Raw genomic sequence first — 26,904 nt, 5'->3', positions numbered from 1 at the left:
CAGCGAGCCGGTTACTATCGCGTTTCCCGCGTGAAAATCGCTTTCCCGTGGCCGCGCCACGGCCGCACGTGAACGCAGTGTCCCGCCGGCCGCTCGCGTGACACGCCGCGTCACCCATCCCGCGGGCACCGCACTATTCGCGCGTTTCAAATGAACTTTTTTAATTGTGTCATCGATCGTGTGAATTGACGCTGGCCAGCATGCGTTCTAAGGCGGTGGCGAGGAGGTTGCATTCGCAAGGTAAGTTTACTCTATGCCAGTACCCTTAGTTTTTTTTAATTTGAAAGCAACGTTCTACGGGGATCTACGAGTGCTACGAGGATGCGCAGTAGGTATGAGATAAGCGTTTGCGGCGTTCCTATTGGTCGGCACCGCCCCCGCCAGACAAGATAGCGAGGGCCATCCTCCGCTCGTCGCTACGCCGAAGCGCGCCGTAGCTTCACGAGTTACAGTTCGGTTTCGTTCGCGTGTGTTCGGGAGGGATGTCCCCTCCGTTGTCAGTTGTCATTGGATGCGCGGCGCCGATTTTCACTATTTATTTTCTTTATGTACTGCTTGGAAACATGACGCGCCTTTGTTTATGTTTTGAACGAAGTTTCGGTTCTGAAAGTTACTTTGATGTTCGATGGAAATCGCTTTTAGAGAAATGTTGACGAATTTTTTTTGTTTGTCATAAATAAGTTCTCAGTCAATTTCAGAAACGTAAAGTTAGTTCATAACTTTCAATAGCAGCTGGCTTGCATAGGGATACACGTGACTTTTATTCCAGCTCCTTAAGGTCGAGATTCGTGTTTCTAGCTGTTATCAGTAGGTAGACAGCTATTTCCCAAACATCGGTTGCACAACGGCTTGCAGAAGCAATCATCAGTTTTTACGATGCGGTTTATAGCGAGTGACGCACACAAAGACGCATTCACACAACTATATTACAGTATCAGTTGTATTTATCCACAAGTTTTAAGTTCTAGATATATCTGTATTCTTAGTTTATGTTGCGCCTACGGCTTAATTATCTCTTAGCACAGAATTCTCTATACCTATCGTGAAAATTCATTCTTATACTTACGAAACCTTTATAAAACAAAATTTCTGTTTCTAGGTCCAAAAGTTTAGTTTAGGCAAGTTGGTGATGAGTCAGTCAGTTATTTAGAGTTTTTTTCATTGTGTAATAAGATCTTAACAATTAGACCAGTCTAGGCTTGCCTAGCCGTGGGACTGTATCGAGATAAAAGTAAAATATATTTAGAAATAGTTTAAAAAACGAAAAACATGCTTCATTGGTAAATCCGGTCAAAGTGCACCCCTAAGCCTATTCTTACAAGCCTAAACACACAACTAGGTTATGTTGTTCTGTCTTGAAGTTCCTGTGTCTATCTACCTACTGCTTCTACCCCTAGGTACTAGTTCTAGGGACCCCCCTAAGGTTATTAAGGCATACATTTCAGGGTAACTTCTCAACAAAACTTTCGCAAGGGACGGATTTCAAATGATTGATTGAATTAGAAGGTTCTTTGCAGAGATCCAGGAATTATAACCTAACCAACAAAAAGTTGAAAATCCCCAACTTTGTCATTTCAAAGTTCAAAATCTCAAAAACGGCTGAACCGATTTTGATGAAACATGTCTAAGAACCATCGCTAGAAGACCTGATTTAAAATAAATAAAACTGCATTCAAATCGGTCCACCCGTTTAAGAGCTACGGTGCCACAGACAGACAGATACACTAGCGGTCAAACTTATAACACTCCTCTTGTTGCGTCGGGGGTTAAAAACCATTTACCTACCTAATTATTCCGAAATCACACAAGTGTCACACGTTTGTGTGACACATATGTCAAAGCTCACCCATAATAAATTAACATACACAGATCCAACTATTACCTACCAACACCATACACTAAACTCTTATTGTGTGTCGTGTGTGATGGCGTGAGGCTCATCATCATATCAGCCGTTGGACGTCCACTATTGGACATAGGCCTCCCCCTTAAATACCCCCAGTTGCTTCGGTTGAAAGCGGCCTGCATTCACCGTGACCCCCAGCTTTAGCGAGGTCATCCGTCCACTTCGTAAAGCTTGTAAAGGCAATTGCACAGTTGAATGAATTTCTGTCCGAAATCAAGGAAGATGACGTGTTTGCCGATGGTTGGGAAACATCTAAAATAATGGTATTTTTAGTAAGTGCAGTATTAATGAGCTAGGCGTTTTGGTGCAAACGGTAAGCTTAACTTTGTATTTAAATAAATTAAATAAATAAATAAGAAATAAATCTCGTTGGTGGATGTCCTACGCCGTTGATAGTAAGTACTAAAAAATTAAAGAGCCGTGGTGGCCTAGTGGTTTGACCTATCGCCTCTCAAACAGAGGGTCGTGGGTTCAAACCCCGGCTCGCACCTCTGAGTTTTTCGAAATTCATGTGCGGAATTACATTTGAAATTTACCACGAGCTTTGCGGTGATGGAAAACATCGTGAGGAACCTGCTCAAATCTGCGAAGCAATTCAATGGTGCGTGTGAAGTTCCCAATCCGCACTGGGCCCGCGTGGGAACTATGGCCCAAGCCCTCTTGTTCTGAGAGGAGGCCTGTGCCCAGCAGTGGGACGTATATAGGCTGGGATGATGATGATGACTAAAAAAATATAAAAGTTGAACTGACAAGGAGAGTCGAGCTCAGTTTAGGTAGGTATTCCAGTTCAATGGAAAGACCATAATTGCTCGACGGGTGTGAAACGTGGTAGGTCATCTCGCATGTCCTTCAGGTCCTCATAATCCCATGGCTTCGCAATACAATTGGAATATCTGACGCTCACCTATAGGATCGCTGTAATGAAGTCCCGATCGACCAGCAGATCAAAAGCTGGATAGGTCATATCCTCAAACAAATCTGACGGCAGACTATCATTGAGGAAGTGAAGACCATGACGAGACCTGAGTACGAGTGTACACACGAGTAACACACTCGAAATTATCATCGCTTTCACTATTTCTTTCTGTCACACGTTGTAGGATGAGGTTTATTTTTTTATTGGTTGATGGCTACGAGGACATTAGCCAATGACAAAGATAAGGAAACAGTTGTTATAATATTATGATAGGATTACGAATAAAATTTAGGATATTGATCCTAACCATAAAAATTTCATCTATTCTTCTATATCTTCTATTCTATAGATATAATAAATCTGTAGAAAGTCGGTGTCTGTAAATTGGAAATATTTGAGAAAAACTGTTACTAGGGGCCTATATTAGCGCAATAGAAACCAAAACAATGATTTTTAGAATTATTGTCTGTTTGTCTGTTTGCCTGTGCGTTTGCACATGCTAATCTCAGAAACCACTCAACGTAGAAGGTTGCGGTTTTAGTGTCTATTTCATTCGAAATGATTTACAAATAAAAAAGATATGTCAATTTAAAGAATTTCGTCGAACACTTCGAAGAATGGTTGTTGATTTAGCAGTGGACGTCTTCCGGCTGATGACTATGAAATGCATAACCAACGTGCCTCACCTTACTATGGTTAAGCATATCCAATAGAGTTAAGCTTAGGTTGAAGGGCGTTAAGGGCGCCGCGCGCCTGGTTCTCTTGGCCCTCTTAAAAGAGATTGTCGGCGAATACAGGGAAAACACAGGACGTCTACATGAAGTAGAAGAGACTAGCATTGATACTCCGATTTTCTGTTCAGACGGTGCTTTATTCAGGCATCGTAAGGACCTGAGTGTCACCATAGCCACGACTCTCTCATTGAAGTAGCATATCAAGAGGTCATTCATCACAAAATATACGCGCACCTGTCTCCGTCCAGGCCATCCAGCGCAGTTCTTTTGCAATAACCTGAACTGCTTCTTCGGCCACTCCGCTCACGTTATGTTTGACCGCAATGGCAACTCGACACAAGACAGCCACTTTACGCACGCCCCACAGATCACCGAATTCTGGCCCTACGTTCTAGGTATTCTGGTGCCCAGAGTGGAATCTTCTGTCTGTAAAGCCCTGGTTTCTCTGACCACCCGCCGTCGGCGACCGGTGACCGACGCGTTTCCGCGACCGAATGTATTGTTCGGGAATGTTTGAGGGTGGTTTTCTGAAACGTCACCGGCAGTGGGTAGGCACCGTTAATTCGTATGGTGCGACGCACATCCAGATGCCGCCAGTCGCGTGGTGAGACGGGCCTGAGAAATCAGGGCCTTAGTGATAATAGGTAAAAATAAACCCGTTGAAAAGCCACCAACCCGTAATGCGGTAAAAAAAACAAAATGGGATAAAAGTCTCAGAAAAGCCACCCGTCTAGATAAACTAATCGGTGTAAGTCCACAATCACAAGTATATATTATTCGCTAACTATGAATAAGTAAGAAGTGAACATTTTGATGGCAATGTGTCTTTTGTAAGCTGCTATACATATAGGCAGTCAAACAATCACTGACAGAAATAAATCTAAGTCCACGCGGACGAAGTCGCGGGCACAGCTAGTTTTTAATAGAAGCTTTTTTTGCTGACTGTACTTGCATTGTCACCCAAACTAAATTTGCATACCAAATTTCAAGCCGATGCTATTAACCGTTGAAGAGTTCCGTCTTGCGAAGAAGATCCTGGCCGGACTACCAGGATGTCACTACCAGATTATGGTATTGTCACGTAATTTACATAAGTACGCCAAATTTCAAGCCAATTCGACTATTGAGGGTTGATCGAATTTAATTTGCAAGATTTGATTACAGACAAACATCGAGACAGGTGAAACTAAATAAGAGCTTGTAAAAATTTTTGGTGTTCCGAGTATTCACCTCGACATTTGCTGTGAAAACATTTCATTTTATTTATCCAATAGCTGAACATAAGATACGTCTTATCTAGCCAGTGTTATCGGTTGTCATTAAACTGTAACCAAATACATAGTTGTTTCGAAACGCTACTGTTCTCGCTCTTTTATAAGGCATATAATCTACTCCGCTGTAATGCTCACACGCATGCAGAGTAGACTACCGGTTTACATATAATTTGGATATGAAAACCGTGGTCTTATAGACAGTCAACGTCATAAATAGTGATCATTTTACACAATTTCGTATGGCTTTTCAAACATGACGTTAAAGTGACAAGGTACAAAAGTGATCACTTATTTATGACGTGGACTGTAACATTAACTAGCCACGCTTGTTTACTACGCTTGTTAAGCTTATGCTAAGTTAATCTTCTTCTGTCTTTACGAGTATTAAAAAGAAACACGTGACAATTCACACCAATTGACCTAGTCCTAAAGTAAGCTTAGCAAAGCTTGTGTTATGGGTACTAAGCAACGGATAAATATAAATATATAGATAGATACATACTTAAATACATATAAAACACCCAAGACCCGAGAACAAACATTTGTATTTTTCATACAAATATTTGCCCCGACACGGGAATCGAACCCGGGACGTCAAGCTTCTTAGTCAGGTTTTCTAACCACTAGGCCATGTGGTCGTCTAAAGTATATATTGCAGTATTTATCGCATTGTTATTTGTCTTTACCAGACACTGAAGAGACAAACATCTACATAATTTTGTTGTAACCACTTGTAACTTAACTTGTTAACAAGGGGTATCTGTTGGTGGTCGGTTGATATCAAACCTAGGATATGCAGACGATACTACCCTTCTCACAAAGTCACAACCAGATATTGAACAGTTTCTTTCGCTTCTGGAGGCAACTAGTGCCGATTTTGGCCTAGCCATAAATCGCGACAAAGCCAAAATGATGGTGGTGGATCGTAGGACTAACAATAGACCTGAGCTATGTAGAATAGCTAATTGCGAAGTTGTGCAATGTTACATCTACCTGGGATCCTCAATCACAAATAGTGGCAGTTGCGAGGAAGAAATCAAAAGACAGACGGTGTGCCGTGACAACATCGGCCGTTCAAAAACTTGGAAAGATATGGAAGGATCGTCGCATCACTAAAAATACAAAAGTTCGCTTGATGAGATGCTTGGTATTTCCTATTTTCCTGTATGGGACTGAAACATGGACGATCCATCAAAAATTTCGCAAAAAGATTGATGCCCTTGAGATGTGGTGCTGGAGGTGCTTGCTGAGAATAAAATGGACTGCTCCGCACTAACGTTTCCATTTTGAAAGAGCTTGGCATCAAGCAAAGACTTTCCTCAATTGTGCAAGTGCGAATACTCAAAATGTTTGGACATATCATTTGCACCGAAAGCTCTTTGGAGCGATTGGTGGTTTAGGGAAGAGTAGAGGGGCAACGTTCTTGCGGCCGATCCCCCACAAGATGGACAGACTCCATTAAATCTTCCACAAAGTGTTCCCTTACTAAGTGTGCGCGCAGTGCCACAAATAGAGAGAGATGAAAAAGTCTTGCAAAAATCGCAACCAATCTACAAGACAATCCATGACCACGACCACTCCGTCAGGAGTATACGACTAAGAAAACTTGTAACTTTCATGATTATGGGGATGGATTTTTAAAGTGCAGTAGGTTTTTTTCTCTTTAATACGTGGGTGACACTCTTTCCCGGCCCGGATAATACCGACATGGAAATACCGACCCTGTTTTTCGTGTACACGCGTGTAGAAGCTCCTGTCAGTTTCTATGAGCTTGTACACAAAAAACAAGGCCGGTATTTCCATGTCGGTGTTATCCGGACCGGGAAAGAGTGTCACCCTAATACCTATAATAATCGGTAACCTGTCTGATTTCGATGTCATTGTATTTCAAGCGATGCCTTTTGCATTTGATGCCAAATAAATAATATATAATTACTTGAGCGTGGATGGGGTAATCCACAACGATTAGAAACCAAATGACAACTAAGCCCTAATATAGAATCGTACTGCGTGTCAATAAATCAGTATTAAAAGATATTGCTAATAAGCAGTAGGAAATAGGTAAAAGCTAATTTATAAAACTTTGATTTTGTGCCCCATTTAAGCGGGAGCGCTTGTCTAAAGAATGGATTAGCAGGTTGCGATATGTGTAAAAGAAACGCTTTAACGACTCGGTCAATTATAATAAAAGGCTGCGTGTGTTCGGCGCATACGTCGTTTGATATTTGGCCACGTTTTACGGCCGAGCCTGGCGTCCGCGATCCTCGACCTGTCGGGAAATACGATCCGACCCTTTGTGAGTCCTGCTCCCATCGCTCGCTACTCCTTTTATGTATTTTTTATCACGTCCCACTTTGTATACAATACTCTCAGCTAACTCCCGTAACGCTACGTAGGTAAGTGTGTAGAATTAATGGGAAAGGCAGCTGCAGCGACGCAATCTCTCTCTAAATAAACATTCACGGTTATGAATTTCCAAGTCGCCTTTCGGACAATGGCGCTGTCCACCATAAATAAACTGCAATATTCAATAAGTGCACCGGTTTATTCCTCCAGGAATAGCAGTCGTAAAGCCGCAGACATACCTACGGACGGATCCTCGAATCACAATAACGCAGCAGCTCAGCAGAATCCATAATCTTATTTTTGTACCGCACCACGAAGCGTGAATTTCGCAATTACGTGAGCCTCGACGCCGGTGCGCGAATATCACCTTAAACCTTTGCCGTGCAGAGGCTACAGTGGCGGGACGGCGGTTTCTCAAAATAAACACCTCTTGTCTGTACACGTGCGAATGTAGACTTTATCTCGGAGACGGAGAGTTACGTGGCGGGAGCGGCAGGTGGCGCGTGAAAGCGGACTCTCCGCGGTGGGAGGAGGGCAGGTTATGCGGCGCAGATGTGACATCCATTGTGTTCCCTCCTATAATTTTATCGAAGCTGATTTACGATCGATTGTTCGGCCACGGTGGACAGTGGAGGTGTCAGTGTGCGTGCGTGCGCGCATGTGTGCGCGTGCGTGCCGCGCCCGGGACGTCGTAACTTACCTGCAGATGGCGCTCGGATATGACGAACTCTCGCCGCACAACGCTCTCGTAAATTAAGAAACGACCGACGTCTCGCACCGTGTTCTTTTCAGCTTTATTTTATGTCTCGACGAGGAAATACGAGGGCACGCTCGCCTCAGCGAAAATTCAAATTATTATTGGCCGTCAGTAAATAGGAAATCGGGCAGATGTTTGTTTGCCTCGATGATAAAATATGCCTGCCAGCAAATTGTTTTCCGGCACAGTTAAGATTGAGTTTCAATACCCAATAAAGATTGTGCAGGTCGCTGAAATCAATTGGATATAAAACGGAGGAAATCGTTAGGCAAAGCTTTATGTTAAGATCGTTAACAGTTTGACAGACGTTTGGAATAATAACACTCGTTTGATTCCGCAAAGTCTCGCTCTACAGCTCTATTGTTACGGCACGTTAATGCATTTCTTGAGAAAACACTTGTGTAGTAAACACAAAACACAAAGATTTCATAGTTTTTTTTTAGTTTGTATAACGAATTGCTGTCAATGTTGGATAACTTAAGTAAGAACAGCCTTTGAGAAACTTCGTCGGACATACTTCTTTTCCTAAAGAATGTTAAATTCACATATTTAAATTTACACGAACTGCTCATACTTTACTTTGTAAACACCTAATCGCTAAACAAATCTGTCACTAAACTAAATACTGGATACTTTTCAGATTTTCGATAGCGTCGAAATATCTGCATCTTATTATAGTAATAAGATGGGTAATCACGGCTGTGTTTAGTTTAGAATTCAAATGGTCTTACGGCCAGATTGTCCCAAAAAAATAAAAAATAAATTTATATATTTAAAATATATATATTTATTATATTTTGTGCTAAAAAAATATTTACTAAAATTATTGCAAAACAATTTGATAAGTATAAATTTAAAATATAAAAATAACGAAGTTTCATGAAGCGTGTCAAATTTGTATGGGGTAAAATTGGGTTATAGCTAAGTTTTAAAGATGCAAATAGAACGTTGGCTGACTTGAAACCTCTTAAGTCCAAAATGACGTATTTACCTACTAAATTGTAAAATTATATAAAGTCATAACTCCCTTGGGGAGAAATACTGTACGTACCTAAATCCATAGTTCCCGCGGGAACAATTGAGGCCATTGTCCTTTAGTAGGTACAGCTTGCATGCAAGCATGGAATAACATCATTGATGAGCAAGTGTGATGAAAAATAAGAATGAGACCAGACAACTGTTAGTTATGTGTTTCAAGGAACGTATGTAGGCGACGACGAGCTATAATTACACGGAGTCAAGGAAACGGGGTCGCAGGGCTTCTTGGAGCCTTCTCGCAGGTATGGCTGGCGTAGGCACAATTATAGGGTTTCTTAAATCTATAAACATATATTAGTCGACTAAGAAATTGGTTTACCACCCTAAGGTTTACCTAATGTCATTTGTAGCGTTTAAAACGTCGAAGCCTATTTTCACTCACAAGTCTATAATGACAATCAGCCTTATTTTAGCCTTAGTTTTATTTCTGAAGTAGGATCTGTCATTACAATTGGTAAAGCACTCTCTTGACCGACTATACAATGTGCAACCGTGGTAAACTAATTGTGACCTATCATGGGCTCGGGTCCATATCGGCTCGCATAATTTGTTGAGTCAGAATGTCTTTGTCAGAATGAATCGTTTGTCATAATAATTTTTTCTCGAAATCCAATAGTTGTTCAGAATTGTAAAAAAAAACATTATAGTATTAAGATTGGTTTTTTGGAATCTTTTTGTATTTTTTATTTCAATTCCAAATTTTTACTTTTACGGTCATCCCGTAAAACCTAAATTGAAAATACAAACTGAAATATAGATGCAAAAAAACAGAAAAATAAGACGAGCACTGGGAATCGAACCCATGTCCTCGGTATTCCGTACCGCGTGCTATACCGCTACACCACTGCTGGTCAACGGTCAGACACGAATTTCGCCTATGCACCTCATATCTCAGCTTGTCTGTTTCTTATTTAGCCACTTAAGCAGTGACGCTAGCGACATCTATACCGTAGCCCTCATCGAGAAACTTTCGGCACTCCATTGGAACCAACCGCTCACCCGGACAAGAGATGTCGTTACTAAGCAATCAAATTAAGATTGGTTTTTTGGAGTCTTTTTGTATTTTTTATTTCAACTCCAAATTTGTTACTTTTACGGTCATCCCGTAAAACCTAAATTGAAAATACAAACTGAAATATAGATGCACAGAAAAACCAGAAAAATAAGACCAGCACTGGGAATCGAACCCAGGTGAGATTCCGTACCGCGTGATTATAGTATGACTTGCGAAAATTATGCCAACTTTAGTGTGCCCCATGGGCTCAAATCTGGGCTCACATCATTGAATTTTTGTGTGTGTATGAAGTCCTAATCCGCGCTGGACTCGCTCGGCACTACAGCCTAGGCTATCTCATTCCGAGAAGAAGATGTGCTCAGCAGTGGGTCGTTTACATTCGGCCGTTATTCTTAGTGTTAATTAGCCCTTTATAAAGTACGCGAGGACTTAGGAGCCTACATTTGGTAAATTATTTTGCAACTTACTGTACATGTATACTATTGTGTACCTACCGTATACCATCTACCGGTACCCCGTATGCTACGATTACGTCAATTGTTTAAGTAGTTTAAGTAAGTAAATTAATAATATCGTCTACAGTTTAAAAAACATTTTACCTATTAGATAACTGCGATAAGAGATGTTAATTAAACATCATAAATCTGACATATTTACATGGGTAGGTACCTACCCCTCATTAAGCATAATCTTGTTAGGCCGAAATTCACTTATACTAACACGTATCGCATAAACTTTTTTTAACACAATAAATATTTCGTATAAAATGTGTTTGGTGAGTGATTTTAAATATATAAGACTCATTTCGCATAATTTGTCATCGCACTATTTTCCCAAGAAAAACCCTACACAAAAACAAATTTCTAACAGGAATGATGGAACCATGGTTACGAGTATATGTTAAAACTGTGACTACACAACTGAAAAAAAATCAAGTTTCTAAGTTAACATAAAAAAGATACGCCGTTTATGCCGCAAAAACGTATATTACGAAACTCTCAAAGGAATCAAAATTTGTAGGGTATTTTCCGTTAACCTATAAGTAGAACTGTGAAATTGGAACAGGATATACATAAAACTTGGCCGGTTTTTTAGGGTTTCGTACCTCAAAAGGAAAAAACGGAACCCTTATAGGATCACTTTTTGTCCGGCTGTCTGTCTGTCTATCAAGACCCTTTTTCTCGGGAACGCGTGGAGGTATCAAGCTGAAATTTATATCAAATAGGTACTGAGGTCTACTGTCCCTTGGAGCTGTGAAAAAATCAAACTTCTAAGCCAACGCAATCAAAAGATGCAGCAAATTTCCGCAAATTTTCGAAACTCGCAAGGGAATCAAAACAGGGTACTTCCCATGAACTCAGAATCTTGAAATTTGGTGTGAAGGTAACTAGAAAATCTTGATTTTTTAGGTCTTTCTTTAAATTTCATTTCATCATCAATATAATCTGACCCCACATTTTGCTTAAGAGTAGGGCTCTGCATACACTGGATCACTCGGAAAAATCGAGAAATATCTTCAAGACACGATCCCCTTTTACATTCCTCACGCACGGAACCCTCAGTGCGCGAGTCCGACTCGCACTTGTCCGGTTTTTAATAGAAAAACCTGCCTGTTCGAGGTGCTGAGGTGAAAATGTATTTTGTGACTGCTACTAACACCGTTCGTTGGTGGTGAGACGGCTATTGGGTGATGCGGGAACAGTATCTGTTTTGTAATGACAATTATTTAATCTGTGGTGACTGTGGTTGCCGTACGAAATTCGAGTATAAATTTAGTCATAAAATATAATATAATAAAAAATGGTTGTTATAAGTTTGACACCAATGTCCGTCTGTGTGTCTGTGGCATTGTACTCAAATGGATGTACCAATTTTGATGCAGCTTTGTTACGTGAAAGCGAGTTTCCTTGCGGTGGTTCGTAATTATGTTTCAAAAATTTAAATCGTTTCAGCAGTTTTTGAGAGTTGAAATTTGAAATGGCAAGATAAAAGTTAGTTAGGTTATTATGTTTTTTTTGTGAAGACATAAAATATTAATTAAATTCAGATTAGTTATTACAGTAGATGGGTAAATGTTGCAGGTGGTAGGACCTTGTACAAGGTCCGACCGGATTGCTACCACCATCTTGCTCGCTAATCCTGCCGTGAAGCAGCAGTGCTTGCACTGTTGTGTTTCGGCGTGGAGAGTAAGACAGCCGGTGAAATTACTGGCACTTGAGGTATCCCATCTTAGGCCTCTAGGTTGGCAACGCATCTGCAATACCCCTGGTGTTGCAGATGTTTATAGGTGGTGGTGATCTCTTACCATCAGGAGACCCACTTGCTCGTTTGCCATCCAGTCGAATAAAAAAAAGGTATTTTGTGCTGTTTTTCTCCTCATTACTGTTCCGGTAAGTATTATTAAAAGAGATAATACTGAGGATTTAATTTTTATGAAAACTAAAGGCAATACCGATGCTGAATCTAGTTTCCTTTACGCTAATAAACGTGGGATGGTAATGAATGACGTTTATTCGAGCGGTCAAAACGCTTAAATATACGCCTAAGTAGATCTAAAACCTCATAATTACTGAAGGACAATGGTAAGCCTTCGCAGGCACCAGGCTTTAAAAAGCCGTGGTGGTAAAAAGCCGTGGTGGCCTAGTGGTTTGACCTATCGCCTCTCAAGCAGAGGGTCGTGGGTTCAAACCCCGGCTCGCACCTCTGAGTTTTTCGAAATTCATGTGCGGAATTACATTTGAAATTTACCACGAGCTTTGCGGTGAAGGAAAACATCGTGAGGAAACCTGCACAAATCTGCGAAGCAATTCAATGGTGTGTGTGAAGTTCCCAATCCGCACTGGGCCCGCGTGGGAACTATGGCCCAAGCCCTCTTGTTCTGAGAGGAGGCCTGTGCCCAGCAGTGGGAAGTATATAGGCTGGGATGATGATGATGATGAATGGTAAGCCTTCGCAGGCATTGTGTGATTTTGCAGGCGTGAAGGTACTCGGGTACATTACTAAGCGCTGTGATCATCGAGATAGCTTATCTCTGACTCAGAGCATGCTTCATACGCGTTTACATCTTGCAGGTATTTCATGATAATACCTAGTTCATATTTCTGTACCAGGAATTTTCTACGATCGTTCAAACTGGTACTCGTGTACTACCTATATTCTAATCGACAAAGATAATTTAATATCTTTATTAAAATTAATCGCTTCTCAATAAAATATTTGCCCGCCTGCATGCAGGCTGAATATACCGTAAAAAAAAACCGGCCAAAAGCGTGTCGGACACGCCCAAAATAGGGTTCCGTAGCCATTACGAAAAAATTAAGTAATATTGTTCTAAGGATTTCGTATTTTATACGGAATCTTCCAAGTTTAGGTATATTTTATACCTTAGGCTGCTATTGACTCTAAAACTACTAATAATTCTCAAGAAAACTTAGCCGTTATAGTTTTCCTTGTATGTTTGATATACTTACTACCATTGTAAATTTTTTCAAATTTTTCCACTCACTGGTTTAGATTTTAGAGGGGGGGGACGCCCTAATTTAATGAAAATTTTCACTTTAAAGTCGAATATTTCAGAAACACATCACTCAATCGAAAAACCGTCTTAGCAAACCCCTAATGGTTTTAAAAGACCTATCCAACAATACCACACATCTGGATGAGTCTATGAGGTACACTAAAAAAAATTTTTTTTTGAATTTTTTATTGTACTATTTTGTCGGCATAGTTTACATATATATCCGTGCAAAATTACAGCTTTCTAGCATTGATAGTCCCTGAGCAAAGCCGCGGACGGACAGACAGACAGACATGGCGAAACTATAAGGGTTCCATTTTTGCCTTTTTGGCTCCGGAACCCTAAAAAGCAGAATACTTTTTGGCTAATAAAATAACTTTTTTGCCTAAAACAGACGAAGTCAAATTTGAATGGAAAATTGTTATTTTTTTTATCGAACAGCTGGCAAACGAGCAGGTGGGTCACCTGATGGTAAGTGATCACCGCCACCCATGGACACCACCGTTTTCTATTTGGTATTCTGATTAGGTAGTTCACCTATTTTAGTCGTGACTCCTTATCAAGCGGATAAGATTTCGAGATTTTATTTCTATCCCATGGGAATATGGGGATAAAAAGTAGGTAGCCTAAGTTATTCCAGTTCCAAATATCCAGCTATCTACATACCAAATTTCATCAAACTCCGTCCAGCCGTTTTAGCGCGAAAGAGTAACAAACATACACACACACATACTCACAAACCTTCGCATTTATAATATTAGGATATTAGTTGGAAGAAGTGACCTTGGTCCAAAGATTTTTCCCTTTACTCGATGCTTTCCTTTCATTATTTCCCAAATGGTATGGTACCCACTGCGCGTCCTTGACATGTAATACTCATTATTTCGGTGGCTACATGATGGCTGATTGGCATTGCGTTCATACTTGACACGTATGGTTGCCCTTATGACGGCTTACTTTGTGATTATTGCGGTATGTTGCCTGGTTGGGTGTAGGTCGGGTTTGGAAATGAAAGAAGATGATATGATAGCAATATGCTTTGATTTGATATAAAAAATAGTCAAGTACGAGTCGGACTCGCACACATAGGGTTCCGTAAAGTCAAGGGCGAAAATAATATATGTTGCACCACAAAATTCCTAAAAATAAATAAAAAATATAACATTTTTGTTCATAAAACATGAGCAATAAAAAAAAACAAATTTCAAGTTTAATCAATGACAAGTTACTAGACTCTTATTGATTGATTATTGATTGATTCTCTAACTTCTATTGCTGAGTTCAAGTTTTACAAAAAAAAAATATATCTTTGAGCTGAGATTATGTTAAGTAATTTCATACCTTAAAGTGTAGCATCTGTTCCGACCTTAGAGGACGTTCAAGAGTAATCAACTGCACGCACAGTCATCTGTGTATTAATATCTGCCACTGCGGACCGTGCAAAAATATCTGACACGGCCAACGTCCTTAGAAATAGAGTCGTATCAGATGTACGCTAAGTTGTCTCAGATTTTGGTGCTGGTGACTGTACGTATTTCTGATAAAATCGCTTACTAAAAATGGCTTTCCACAGTCAGATGCAGATAGCGGCGAAGTGTCCAGTAAAATATGGCAATATTCATATCGCGTTGGCCTTACGCCAGCTAATTATTATAAATGAATGTCGGTAAGGGTTATTGTCCACCGCGCGCGATACGATGCTATCTAGTTTCCGAGTGTCGCGCCGCCATTATGATAATAGCCCCAAGACACGAACTAGGGACCTTTATAACTAAAACTCTGTGATCAATCAGTTTTACTTCATTACGTCTTGTAAAATACTGAAGTATCGAAGGTAATCTTTAACCTCTCCTTGCACGCAATACGAAACTTTCGTTCGTGTGTTTGGACCCCCAATAGTAATATCTAGACTAACGGATTTTTATATTTCTTGTTCAAAGTAAGTACCTACTTATTAGAGCTGTACTTTATTTTTATGCTCGGCAATTGCTCTATTTACTTAGCTAAATGTAAAACTTGCCCCTTTAAATACTTTTACTACAGCTGAACCTCAGTACTTTACTACTCATATACTACTCATATAATAATTTTTAATCGATTGACACGAAACCTTTCCTCTAAATACCACTGGCAATTTCGGGTCACATTCAATTGTTTTGTAACTGTATTTTTTGGATTAGGCCTTCTGACATAATCCTAGACTGGGTTGTACCGATCTTGTTACTGTCGCAATATTACCAAAACTATTTTCGTTTGTAATATTTGTGTATTGCTGTTTGTAAAATTTTTGTTTGAAAAAGGAAATTAGTATATTTAGGTAAGCAACATTGTTTAAGATCAGTTTTATTTACCATACCAACTCGCATTTTGCAACACATGCTGAGTGGAGACCCTTTTTCGGTGACAATTGGTGTCATCACCATACAATTTATTGTAATTTTGCTTGTATAGTACTTAATATATTATTGTTTTTTGTGTTTGGTGGTGGTACTGTTGGGACCGTTAATAAATCATTTTTCTTTCTTTCTTTCTTTCTTTTCTTTCATTTTCTTTGCAATTTGAAGTCGTAAATTAAACATCAGACATTTTTAGAAATGCTCAGTTAAAGTCCTAATGAACCCTTCTTCAGCGAATACCTACTGCAATTGTTCATCTTGCAGAAGCAGCCATGCCATAAAATATGTAAAACACATGGCTGTAATTTGACGACCGTTATAACCAAGTATTTAGAGAACCTGACTACGAAGCTTAAGGTCCTGGGTTCGACCCCCTGTCGGGGCAGATATTTTTGTATGAATTATACGAATGTTTGTCCTCGAGCCTGTCCTGTATTTAATTATGTAAATATTTATCTGATTAAGTTTGTTTATCCGTTACCTAGTACCCATAGTACAATTTTTGCTTAGTTTGAGACTAGATCAATTGGTGTCAATTGTCCCATGATACATTTTTTTATCGGTTCATTACCTACCTCATCAGAGAGATTGATGACGCTTTTCCTTGACGCTCCATTAACAGATCTGTACTATTGACACATTCCAGTTAACTCTAGTTCACCCTAAATCCCAACACTTTTTAGACATCAGCCAATCCCGTCAACAAAGCATTTATCTTAATCACACGTATCTCCCGAGTACCGGGTTCGGTTCCGATCCGTCACCGGACAATAGCCCGGCCCCCGGGCCCACATCTATCAATGATAACGGTATTGATAGCGAATTCTATCCTCAATAGCTCTCGGAATTGAATATAGGTTTTAGCTTGAATGTCTGAATCAAATGGATGTTCACTGTGTAAAGTAACAGCGTCAAGTGTATTTTATTGGTGGGTATATCAGAGCGTTTTGACCGCTCGGTGAAGTATCATTACCCTCCCACAAAAACTTTACCCTGAGCATCATCGCTTAATAATACTTGCCGAAACGGTAATGAAAAAAAAACCCCGAATATTTACCCTGGTGAGGTGTGTACGTAACAATAAATAATTTTCAAATTCAAATTCAAATTCAAAATCTTTATTGCTTTCACGTAGTGTACAGATCTTACAATAGACACAGTTAAGTATAACGTGAACCCTGCAAGGGAATTGCAATCGTTTAATAATATTAAATAATTCATCATTTATAATGGCACAAACATTTTAAATTAATTAACAATATAAGTGAAAAAATAAATATTTAAATACAATTTTTCAATGTCAGCAATAAATTATAAAACAATATTAATAATAAATTTAGCTTTAAGTCTAATTCTGTTTAATTTTAAATAATGATAGAGGATATTGCAGATTGATTTACAAGAGCTGGCACGAATGGATTGAGCGATCCAGTGAAAGTATCTGTGTGTTATATATTTGAATACACTTCACACAAACGTGTACTTACATGTCATGCATCTGTCATTGTCCTAGAAAACTGTCTAAGTGACTTTGAATCGCGTTCGTGCCAGCTCTTGTGAAGGAACCTGTACCATTGTGACATACACGTACTCGTATATGTTTAGGAATATGAATAACGTGGTTTCTAGATTAAGGAAGTTTCATTCAACAGTGGGCGTGTTCTGATTACAAATGTGCAAGTTGCGGAAAGTTTCCAAAATGTAAGAAAAGTTCTCGGAAATTTCTGGATTTTTTCACAAGAAATATATAAAAACAAAAAGTTTCAATCCCCATTCAAAATTGTGGGAAGTTTCCGAAATTTTCCTATATGAAAAATTCCGCAACATTGGAAAGTTTCCCTGCACATCAGTAGTTTTGACTGATGAATTGGTGATGATACATAAGCAGGATGTAGTATATATTATAAGAATTTTAAGGTCTACGTAATTCTAGGTAGGTAATTTATTTTTCTTAGAAATCAGGCTTCTTAGATATCGTTCCTTACCCTGTAAATAAAAAACATATTTCATAATTTTAATCACTTGCTACGAATATGACTAGAATGTTAGACGAAACTAGTTCACGGAACTGAAGTTTAAATAAGCTTAATGTTATCAGCAATAAATATTGCTCGAAATTTAACTACCCAATACTCAGTTAATAGTAGACACAATACATTTCAGTTTGACAGTTTGAGACTCAACAGTGTAATGTTTACTCTAATTAAGCACGCGCCACTCGTTCATCGTATAGAGAGGTATTTAAATACACGATATCTGATCCTTCTTCTACTAAGGTTACGCGTGGTGCGTGTGCGGTAGGTTCAGTTGGAACTTTTTCTTTGTCAGAGTCCTTCAGCGTGACTTCGTAGAAATTTGAAAGAACAGAGACTGCTTATAAAGTCCGGTATTCTTCAAAGAATCAGAGCTGTGAGGAGTTACGTCTTTGAAAAAAGTGCTAAAAGTGGCATTTCGTGTGCTCTGCCTATATACCCCATTTGGGAATACAGGCGTGATGTTTGTATGTATGCGTGTGTGTGTGTGTGTGTGTGTGTGTGTGTGTGTGTGTAAATTTAAATTTTTAGTTGTGTTGATTATTGTTGTGTTTATATTATTAATGTGAGATGTTGTCTGTACCTGTCCGTGCTTCTTCACGGCAAAATGTTAAATAAATAAATATTCCAGCAGATGGTGGGTTGCTTTGACTCACGTATATGCCTCAAGCACTAAAAACTGACCGATTTAAAAATACAACCCATTTTCATAACAATAGTGATTGTATCCACATATTGGTGGCTCGGAGCATCGTAAAGAGTTAATTGGTGATAAAAGCACGTAATTGGTCGCGGCTATCGGCGCGGGCACACTAATGAAGCTGAATTACACTGTTTCGTTCACTAACGAATTGTTAGTCCTATCTACGATACAATGTAGGCAGCTTAAATTTAACTTTGACGTAATTGTTGTTGTCGCAATTCTTGATGGTTTTTTTTAAACAGGTAAAGGAAGAATACTTGAGCGTTTTGACCGCTCGGTTACAACGGAAATACAAGATACTAGGTTAGCTGGAAGAGATGCCTATTTAGGGATAAGCTCGCTTTTGATCTCCTCTCTGTGTATTTGTATTTCTTGTTATTTTATTTTTATGTGCAATGATTTTACATACATAAAGTCGCAAGAATTTTAATCTCACTTTTAGTAACGGTATTTCTTTCGTTCAACTCTTTTAATAACACCTGCCAAAACACTAACGGCGAAAAAAAACGCAGCAATAACGCTGAATATTCGCCGTAAAGCCTTCGTGTGGTCTATTTTCAAGATTTTAGAATATCACTATTATTAAGTGCACGAAAAGTCAAACAACCTTTGTTGCAGCTTTGACAGGTGTACTGGTAAATAATGTATATCGTAGCCTAGAATGACTACTTGACCAAAAATTGTTTATAGTTAGATTCTGAAGTGTTAATATTTAGAGAAACCGTTCTTATTGATGAAATATAAAATTTTATCTTAATAAATTACATTTAAAGTTTCGATTTAATATTATTGTTGCGGAATGCAGTTCGTGATTACCATTATCAAGGTCCCCAACATCATTATTATCAGATTATTAAGTGTAAAAAAACTGATCATGTGCCGATTAACAATTAAAAATAGTACAATATACGTAAAAAGATATCAAGAGGGTTGTTTTTCATCAGGTAATATAATTATCAATCGATTTTTCCAAGTCCATCCTAATTAAAAGTTTTATACCTGCTTACCTATAAAAATGTAACCTGACTGACTGACTAAGTAACAGAAAACACAAACCCACTGGAGCTAAGTATTTCTTGAGAATTACAGAGGTGCACTAAGAAGAGATTTTCAGTAATTCCCATGAGATAGTGAGCTCGCCGATTTTTTATTCTTCCACGGGATAGCAGTTGCGGGATGAACCGACTAGTCTATATCAGGGTTGGACTTGGTTAGAAGAGCCTGGGTGGCTCTCTACAAGTCCAGGGTCCGAGACTATTGCAAGAGTTGGGACCTGGCCTGCGCGGATCCCTGTCCTACTTACCGTTTGGGTTGCGAAGCTCCGTAAGCCAGATCTATCTGGTAATGCCACCTCGACTATATGGCCAGTCCGATGCTGGCTTATTTACCTACGAGTACAGTTACCGTGGAATGCTACAGTATTGTGACTCAAGCCAATCCACCACACATTCGGTTGCGTCACAGTCCTATTCATTATACAGATTTATATCTATAATCATTAGCAGCGAAATGTAAGCGAGAGGCTAGCGTGACGACGTGAACTCTGTCAAGCGCGAACAATCGAAAATAATCTAACATATAAGGGAATAATGTGGAGCAATTAAAAGATTTGTTTTGTGCGTTCGTGTCAGGAGGCCGTAAGACATGTGGCCTAGTTCTGACGTCACGGTAGGAAACGTCACTGTGTGGACAGGGTACTCGTAATTACGTCTCCACGGTTTTCTTTATCGCAAAGAGGATAGAGTCGGTAGGTATATGAAAACACAAACTGGTTTTACAAATATGAAAGCGATTTTTCATTATTAAAATCACGACACGAACGAACGATTAGATGATAGTTTTTAGTAGTTTAGTATAGAGTTAAATAACGTTTCGAACGCTTCTTACAAAACAATTTTACTAACATTTTTAGAAGATTCTCTTTTATAGGCACACAGAGTTATCGAAGCATGATGATGATAAGATATCAATTAAAAAGGCTGTGTAGTAACTGTTCTTCCGTTTTGTTGGTCGAGATGCTAAACAAAACATTCTAACCTAAACGATATTGCTTTAGGTGCCCTCCTTTCCTTTCATGTTCGTAAGCTTTTCCAAAAGTCGTGCTAATCTGACAGAGATGGCGATATATTTGATACGGTTTTTCTATCGCTAAAAGCCTATAAGACGACGTGAAGCACTGCAGTGCCATGTGTCACTCGATTATCTGGGTAGACCATACCAGTAGCACTCAATGTTAAAGTCAGAGCGTATAAAAGGCACTCAAAAGGAAAACAGAATTTTCCTACCGACGCTACCACATACATAAATAGGTTAAGTATTTTTGATAATAGGAGTTATATCGTTATAAATGCTTATTAAGGTTGCGTTGGGCGGTACTCACGTCAATTAGTTCTTATCTCGATTCGTGACTTTTGACTTATGAGTGGCCGATCTCAGATGCGTGGCTTTACATACCAGCGCGACCATTTGTATGAAAAATAGAGGCGTCCTACCATAAATAAAAGATTGTAACGTGAACAGTAAGGCGTTAACTGTTGCGATATTTTAACAACTAATTTAGGATAAGGAAATATTTAGAGAGATAAGGCGTTTGTTGTAGCGTGGTTGCTGTAGCCGCTAACTTAATTGCAAAATGTTTATTAAATTAAACTTGAGAAGCAAAAGGGTGTTTGACACCATTTAGCAAAAATTTACAGAAACAGTTCTAACAACTCTAAAAATTTTAATGAAATTAGGTACATACATATTAATTAAAATATTACTTCATTATAATCAATTATGTAATACACCTTCTTAAGTTCAAAAGAGAAATCTTGTTAAATTGTAACATATCAATACCTACTTAAGAAGGTGTATTACATAATTATAACGTTTTAAACTTTCGTGATTTTTACTCATAGTCAAAATACCACAAACAAGACTTAACTATCACGCTAACACACATGACACCTCACACTTCAGGCTACTCGTGACCACGGCCACCGTAATGTGGTCGAAACGTCGAGGTAAATGTTACTCGTGTGTGTTAGCGTGATAAGTCCGTTTGTGGTATTTGACTATATTAATACGTTATTTAATTCTTTAGATTTGTTTTAATTTGTAATCGTTTCGAGCCACTTTGCGCGGTCTAGGATTAAAAAATAATTCATGGTTAAGGAGAACAGTTCCACACGTTTTGATACCACTTGGCCCCGAACTATACGACAAGTACAATAACACTAAGTTCGCCTTAAACAATTAGGCATAAGGCATTTATTCGTATTTTCTTTTACAGAACAATTTAGACTTGATGATTAGCATTTATCGCCAAGAAACATTTCTAAATCAATGAACACCTTTACCACCACCCTTAGAGAAACTCCTTATATATTCTTCTTTGCTGACCAATGAGAAATATTTCTGACCAATTAATTATTTTACAGCGCAACTGTTTATTAAGCGGAGACGTAATATTACAAGTTAACTGCATTAATTTGGTTAAATTGAGTAGATTTCTTAAGAATATTCTAAGTCCATCAGTTAGATTATTAGAAAATATTGGACATTTATTTTTTCTTTCGTCAATCAAACAAAAAAAAATACGTAGGTAGATGAAGCGCGTCAAAGTTCGGGAGTGGGGTACGCAAAAAGAGGGCTGTTATAAGTTTGACCGCTATGTGTGTCTGTTTGTCTATCTGTGGCACCCTAGCTCTTAAATTTGAAAAGCAGGTTTTCTAGCGATTGTTCTTAGACATGTTTTATCAAAATCGGTTCAGCTGTTTCTGAGATATTCAACTTTGAAGTGACAATGTCGGGGTTTCTTTATTGATTAATTGAGAAAAGAAAATCTAACTGACGGTTCATGATGATGATGATGATGGCAAGAGACCTGACGGAATGACGCTTGTTCGGCAAATGCGTCCCATCTTGCTAAGACATCATTGAAGGCGCGTGCGGCGGCTGCCACGGCCGAAACAGTAAAATGCCGTAAATATGAGAATCAGGCAAACAACTTCATATTTGCGGCTTTTGCTGTTTAAACTCTTGGTCCGTGGGGAGCCGAAGCTAAAAAACTATTTTTTTTTAAAGAAGCTTGCCCGTTCCACAGATGACCATAGGGCTGGCTCATTCCTCGGTCAACGTATTGGCATTGCCATACAACGAGGAAACGCAGCCAGCCTTATGGGCAACCTGCCCAATAGCAGCGACTTGGGCAATATTTGCCAATAAAGATTTTTAGGATTAGAGTAGGTTAGTTTTAGTTCTATTTTTATTTATATTTGTTAATTATTGTATATATCATATTGTAGATCTGTTTGAAAAAATATATTTACCCTGCTAACAGACTAATTATACAGTGTGTTACCGGCAGCCAGGCTTTTTTTAAGGGAGGTTAAAGTAACGTATTTCTGTAACTTAACCATGACATTAATTTAATTAATAGATTAAAATTCAGTCTTTGTTAACTTTCTCACAAAATTATAATTGCCAGCAATGTACAGCAAAGTAAATGTAAATAACAGCCGACAGATACTTTGATTACTACTTGTCAATTTACTTTGCTACTGTACATTGCTGGCAATTATCATTTTGTTACAAAGTCTGAATTTTTGTTTTTTTAACAGTTACAGAAATACGGTACTTTAGCCTCCCTTCAGCATACCCCGCACTACAGGTAAAGACGCCTCTGCCTCCCTTCAAAAAGGCCTGACTGCCGGTAACACACTATATATGTAAGGGATCTAGCATATAGTTGATCGTTTTAATCTTGTTTGCGGAACAAAGATTGCAGCCTGACTTTTATTTATTGCAAACATCGACATCTATGTACCTTACGGCACTAGACTGGCTGTTTGGAACAAAACGCGCGGCGCATCACTATTATTTTGACACAACCGCTGTCACGGACGTCAATACTGTAAACTGTTTTTGTACGCCGTTTTGATGTAAGAAACATGCAGTCTAGTACATAGATGTCAATGATTGCAAACATAATCTATAAGCTATCCAAATTATTTACCGCCTGATTTTCGTTACCAACCAGAAAACTGCTATTTTTATTGAATTAATTATTTTTGGCAATCTTTAGTAGACCAGCTAGAATTTTGTTTGTTTATACTCTTTATTGTAATAAAAGGAATTACAAAAATCGACATTTTCAAGCAAAAGTTCTCCACGAAAGCCACAGTTAAATGCAACCGGTTCAGTAGGCCGCAATTAAGTTTCAATTTGCACACATGAACAGCAAACAAAGAACTGGATACACGCCTTATTTACATGAGGGCCAGCCCTCCGCCCTCCTCAATTAAACTTCATTTAGATGCCAGATAAAGGTCATTAGGAGGATAATGACGAATTGTCATTTTTTCTTCCGATTGGGTAGACTTTTTTCTTGTAACTTTAATTTTTTAATGGCAGAATGTGATTTTCTTTCTAAACTTGGTATCATTTTCCTATTATTTTATCATCTCCATTGTGTTATTTTATATTTCTGGAAACAGAATGGTTACGTATTCTAAATTAAAATTCTTTTCTTAAAAAAGTTATATCAAACCCAGCTCCAGTTCGCAATCTTATTTACAAATGAAATCCAAGAAATCCAAGGTTGCATAAATTAAGCAAAGTTCCTTATACTTAATTTACGTTTTTTTCAATACCCCCCTAACCTAAACGTCAAAGTAAGTACATTATTACGTTCGAGTAGACAGCAAGCCGCTATTAGCCTTATCTTCGAGTCATTGCGGCCATTTCTCGGTTCGTGAAGGAATTTGCAGGATTTCCCTGTACTAGGTAGGACTGCGCAAGAAATGACTGCTTGTTTGTGGATAGAAATCGTTACGAGCGCTTGAGGAAAATACCGGTTTTGTGGAGAGGCTTCTTTACGGTTTTACATCGGGGGGAAATTACGTTTCTTTCGTAGTTAATGTAATGAAAATGCTCGCTATTCTGACCCAGATATTTTCAGGAAGCAATATCGTGTAGCAAAGCGATTGCGGCTATAAAAGTTTAATCTTTTCTTATCTAAGTATAGGTGGATAATTGTTTTAGTGGACAGTGTTTTGTTATGTCGTTGTTTGATGGAAAAATATGAGTTGAAACAATAAATGTGATCGCTTGCATGTCGTTCACTTTCTATGATCCACTTACCAGCGGACTTGGTCATGTACTACACTTATCGGATTAGGAGCTCTGTTTGGTTCCGCTTTGCTAGTTTTCTTGGTATTTATACCGTTTATTTCACTTCCAAAGGATTAGTTCAAAACTTAGCTGTTCCTTCTAACAAGTCGAGGTGTGAACGTGAAAAACGTGCGCTAAAACATAGTTGCTTTAAACTTAGTAATTAACCAGAGAAATATATTGCACGTTTGTGGAGATTCTGTATGTAGTGATGTGAAAAAGAAGTTTTAAGTATTTGCTAACTAGCTGTACACCCGCAACTTCGTCTAAATATAAAGAACTAAATTAACGCGCGCCCGTGAAAGGTATAAATTTTTCCTGGGATGTAACTATCGCATGTCCTTCGCAGGGCTCAATATCTAATACCTGCTTCCCGCGACTTGGTCTGCGAAAAAAATATTTATACAATTTTCCGGGATAAACCTACATAGGCCTTGGCCATGGCCTTCAGTCAGAATACGATGGCATCCGAAGTGTTAACCAATTATTGTAATATGTGATATTTTCATATCCATTACTAGGGAATTTTATTGTATTCCATGATACTGCTCGAAAATGTGGCCATAGGTAGCCTAAATTCAGTACACAAAACTGCCTATGTTTGTAAGTACATTTAACATACATTTTTTTCATTTTATTTGTTCATTTGACTCATATATGTATAGCTTCCTAGCTATTAAACACGACAACAATGTAACACATTACGGTAACATCATCAATATACAGGTATCTGATACGACTTTTAAAATATATTTCAGAATAATTTTCCCGGCATGCTGAAACGACAATTGCACCCATCAAAAGTAATCGTCTGCTGCATGTAAATTTAAATTGACATGTGTTTTTTTTCTTATGCATAATACCTATGCACAAAATGCTTTAATTTTTTTAAGTATGAAAAACTTTAAGTCTGCTGCGCACGGCACTGCACTGGCTGAACAGCCAGGCTGCTCAGTGCGCGAGCATGCATCCTCGTCATGTTCAACTTGCTGCCGCAGCCAGGCTGCCGTTTTTATATTTTAAATAATAATATGTGTTGTATATGTGTGTCTTCGAGTCGGCCTTCGAACTAACTCGTTCATCTATTGCTTATTTTCCAGCCTCTACAACATGTACCTACTATAATGTCAAATGTAAAAATGAAAAATGTACGGCTGTACGATAGGTACTGAAACTAATTGAGATATTTATCGTGATAAATACAAAGTTTTCCGATAAAATACGATGGTAACCATTATGGACTACATTTGTAGTCTCTTTTGTATTTATAATGTTAGAAAGGATTAGTTCTAATGCCTAGTCTGTATCAATAGTATCAGAGCAGCAATAACGAGTGCAGCCATTAACCCCGTCACGCATGTCGCCTATCTCGCCACAACACATTTTCTTCATTAACCTGTCCGCCTCTTATGTTTTTATGCCGCAGTAAAAAGCTTAAGGTCTTTTCATATTAGAATATTCGCGTGTGTGCCGGCGTAAATCACTGGATTGTCACTGCGGGCGACTTATAATTTTATTGTCGGACGAAGGCGACACGACAGCGCGGCGTCACGCGAGCGGCCGCCCGAGCCTCACACGACACGACACATGGATCTAACTTTTATTGTCCTCGCTTTTAATTATACAGCAATGTCGAATTAGATCCGGGAGCAGATTAACCGTCTAGACTCACGGTGGGCGTTCACTTTCGTGCGAGATTAATTGTAATTGGGTGTAATATAAAGTGGATGATTAAATTTTTAGATGGCTTCGCGTTAACGGTACACAGACCTCGTTGAGTTAACATTTGAATTAACCCAGCAGATTTGAGTCCTTTTCGTGTTTAATGCGTAGATTATAAATCGTAGTCATAAATGGCCCGTTCCGAGTCCATAACGAAGCCGACTATGCCTAATCTTCTAGCTCATTAAAGCTGCGGCTTAGCGATTTGTTTAACCTAGGTACGAAGCCGGGGTTATATTGAATATGTTCGTTATTTTTATCGTAACACTTATTTTTAAAGGTTCGACTAATTATGTTCTGTTCTAGCACGGAGGTGGTTATTACGGTCTTTGAAAGCGTGTTGTCCGCGCCCCGCGCGTCGGCCATGCCGATGCGGGGGCTATTATGCGAC

General features: G+C 38.8%; 1 protein-coding gene across 3 annotated transcripts in view; it reads left to right on the top strand.

The window, feature by feature from the left end:
• Positions 1–26,904, top strand: part of LOC141441291 (transcription factor hamlet-like) — a 165,330-nt gene continuing 138,426 nt past the window's right edge. For all 3 annotated transcript variants that reach the window (XM_074105968.1, XM_074105969.1, XM_074105967.1), the window contains exon 1: positions 1–240. In XM_074105968.1, coding sequence (XP_073962069.1) covers positions 201–240 — 40 coding nt within the window. In that variant the 5' untranslated portion in view covers positions 1–200. The remainder of the gene's footprint in view (positions 241–26,904) is intronic.

This window comes from Choristoneura fumiferana, chromosome 23, assembly GCF_025370935.1.
Source record: "Choristoneura fumiferana chromosome 23, NRCan_CFum_1, whole genome shotgun sequence".
In the NCBI taxonomy this organism is placed as follows: domain Eukaryota; kingdom Metazoa; phylum Arthropoda; class Insecta; order Lepidoptera; family Tortricidae; genus Choristoneura; species Choristoneura fumiferana.
The sequence above is the reverse complement of the archived record's forward strand: the minus strand, read 5'-3'. Positions and strand labels throughout refer to the sequence as shown.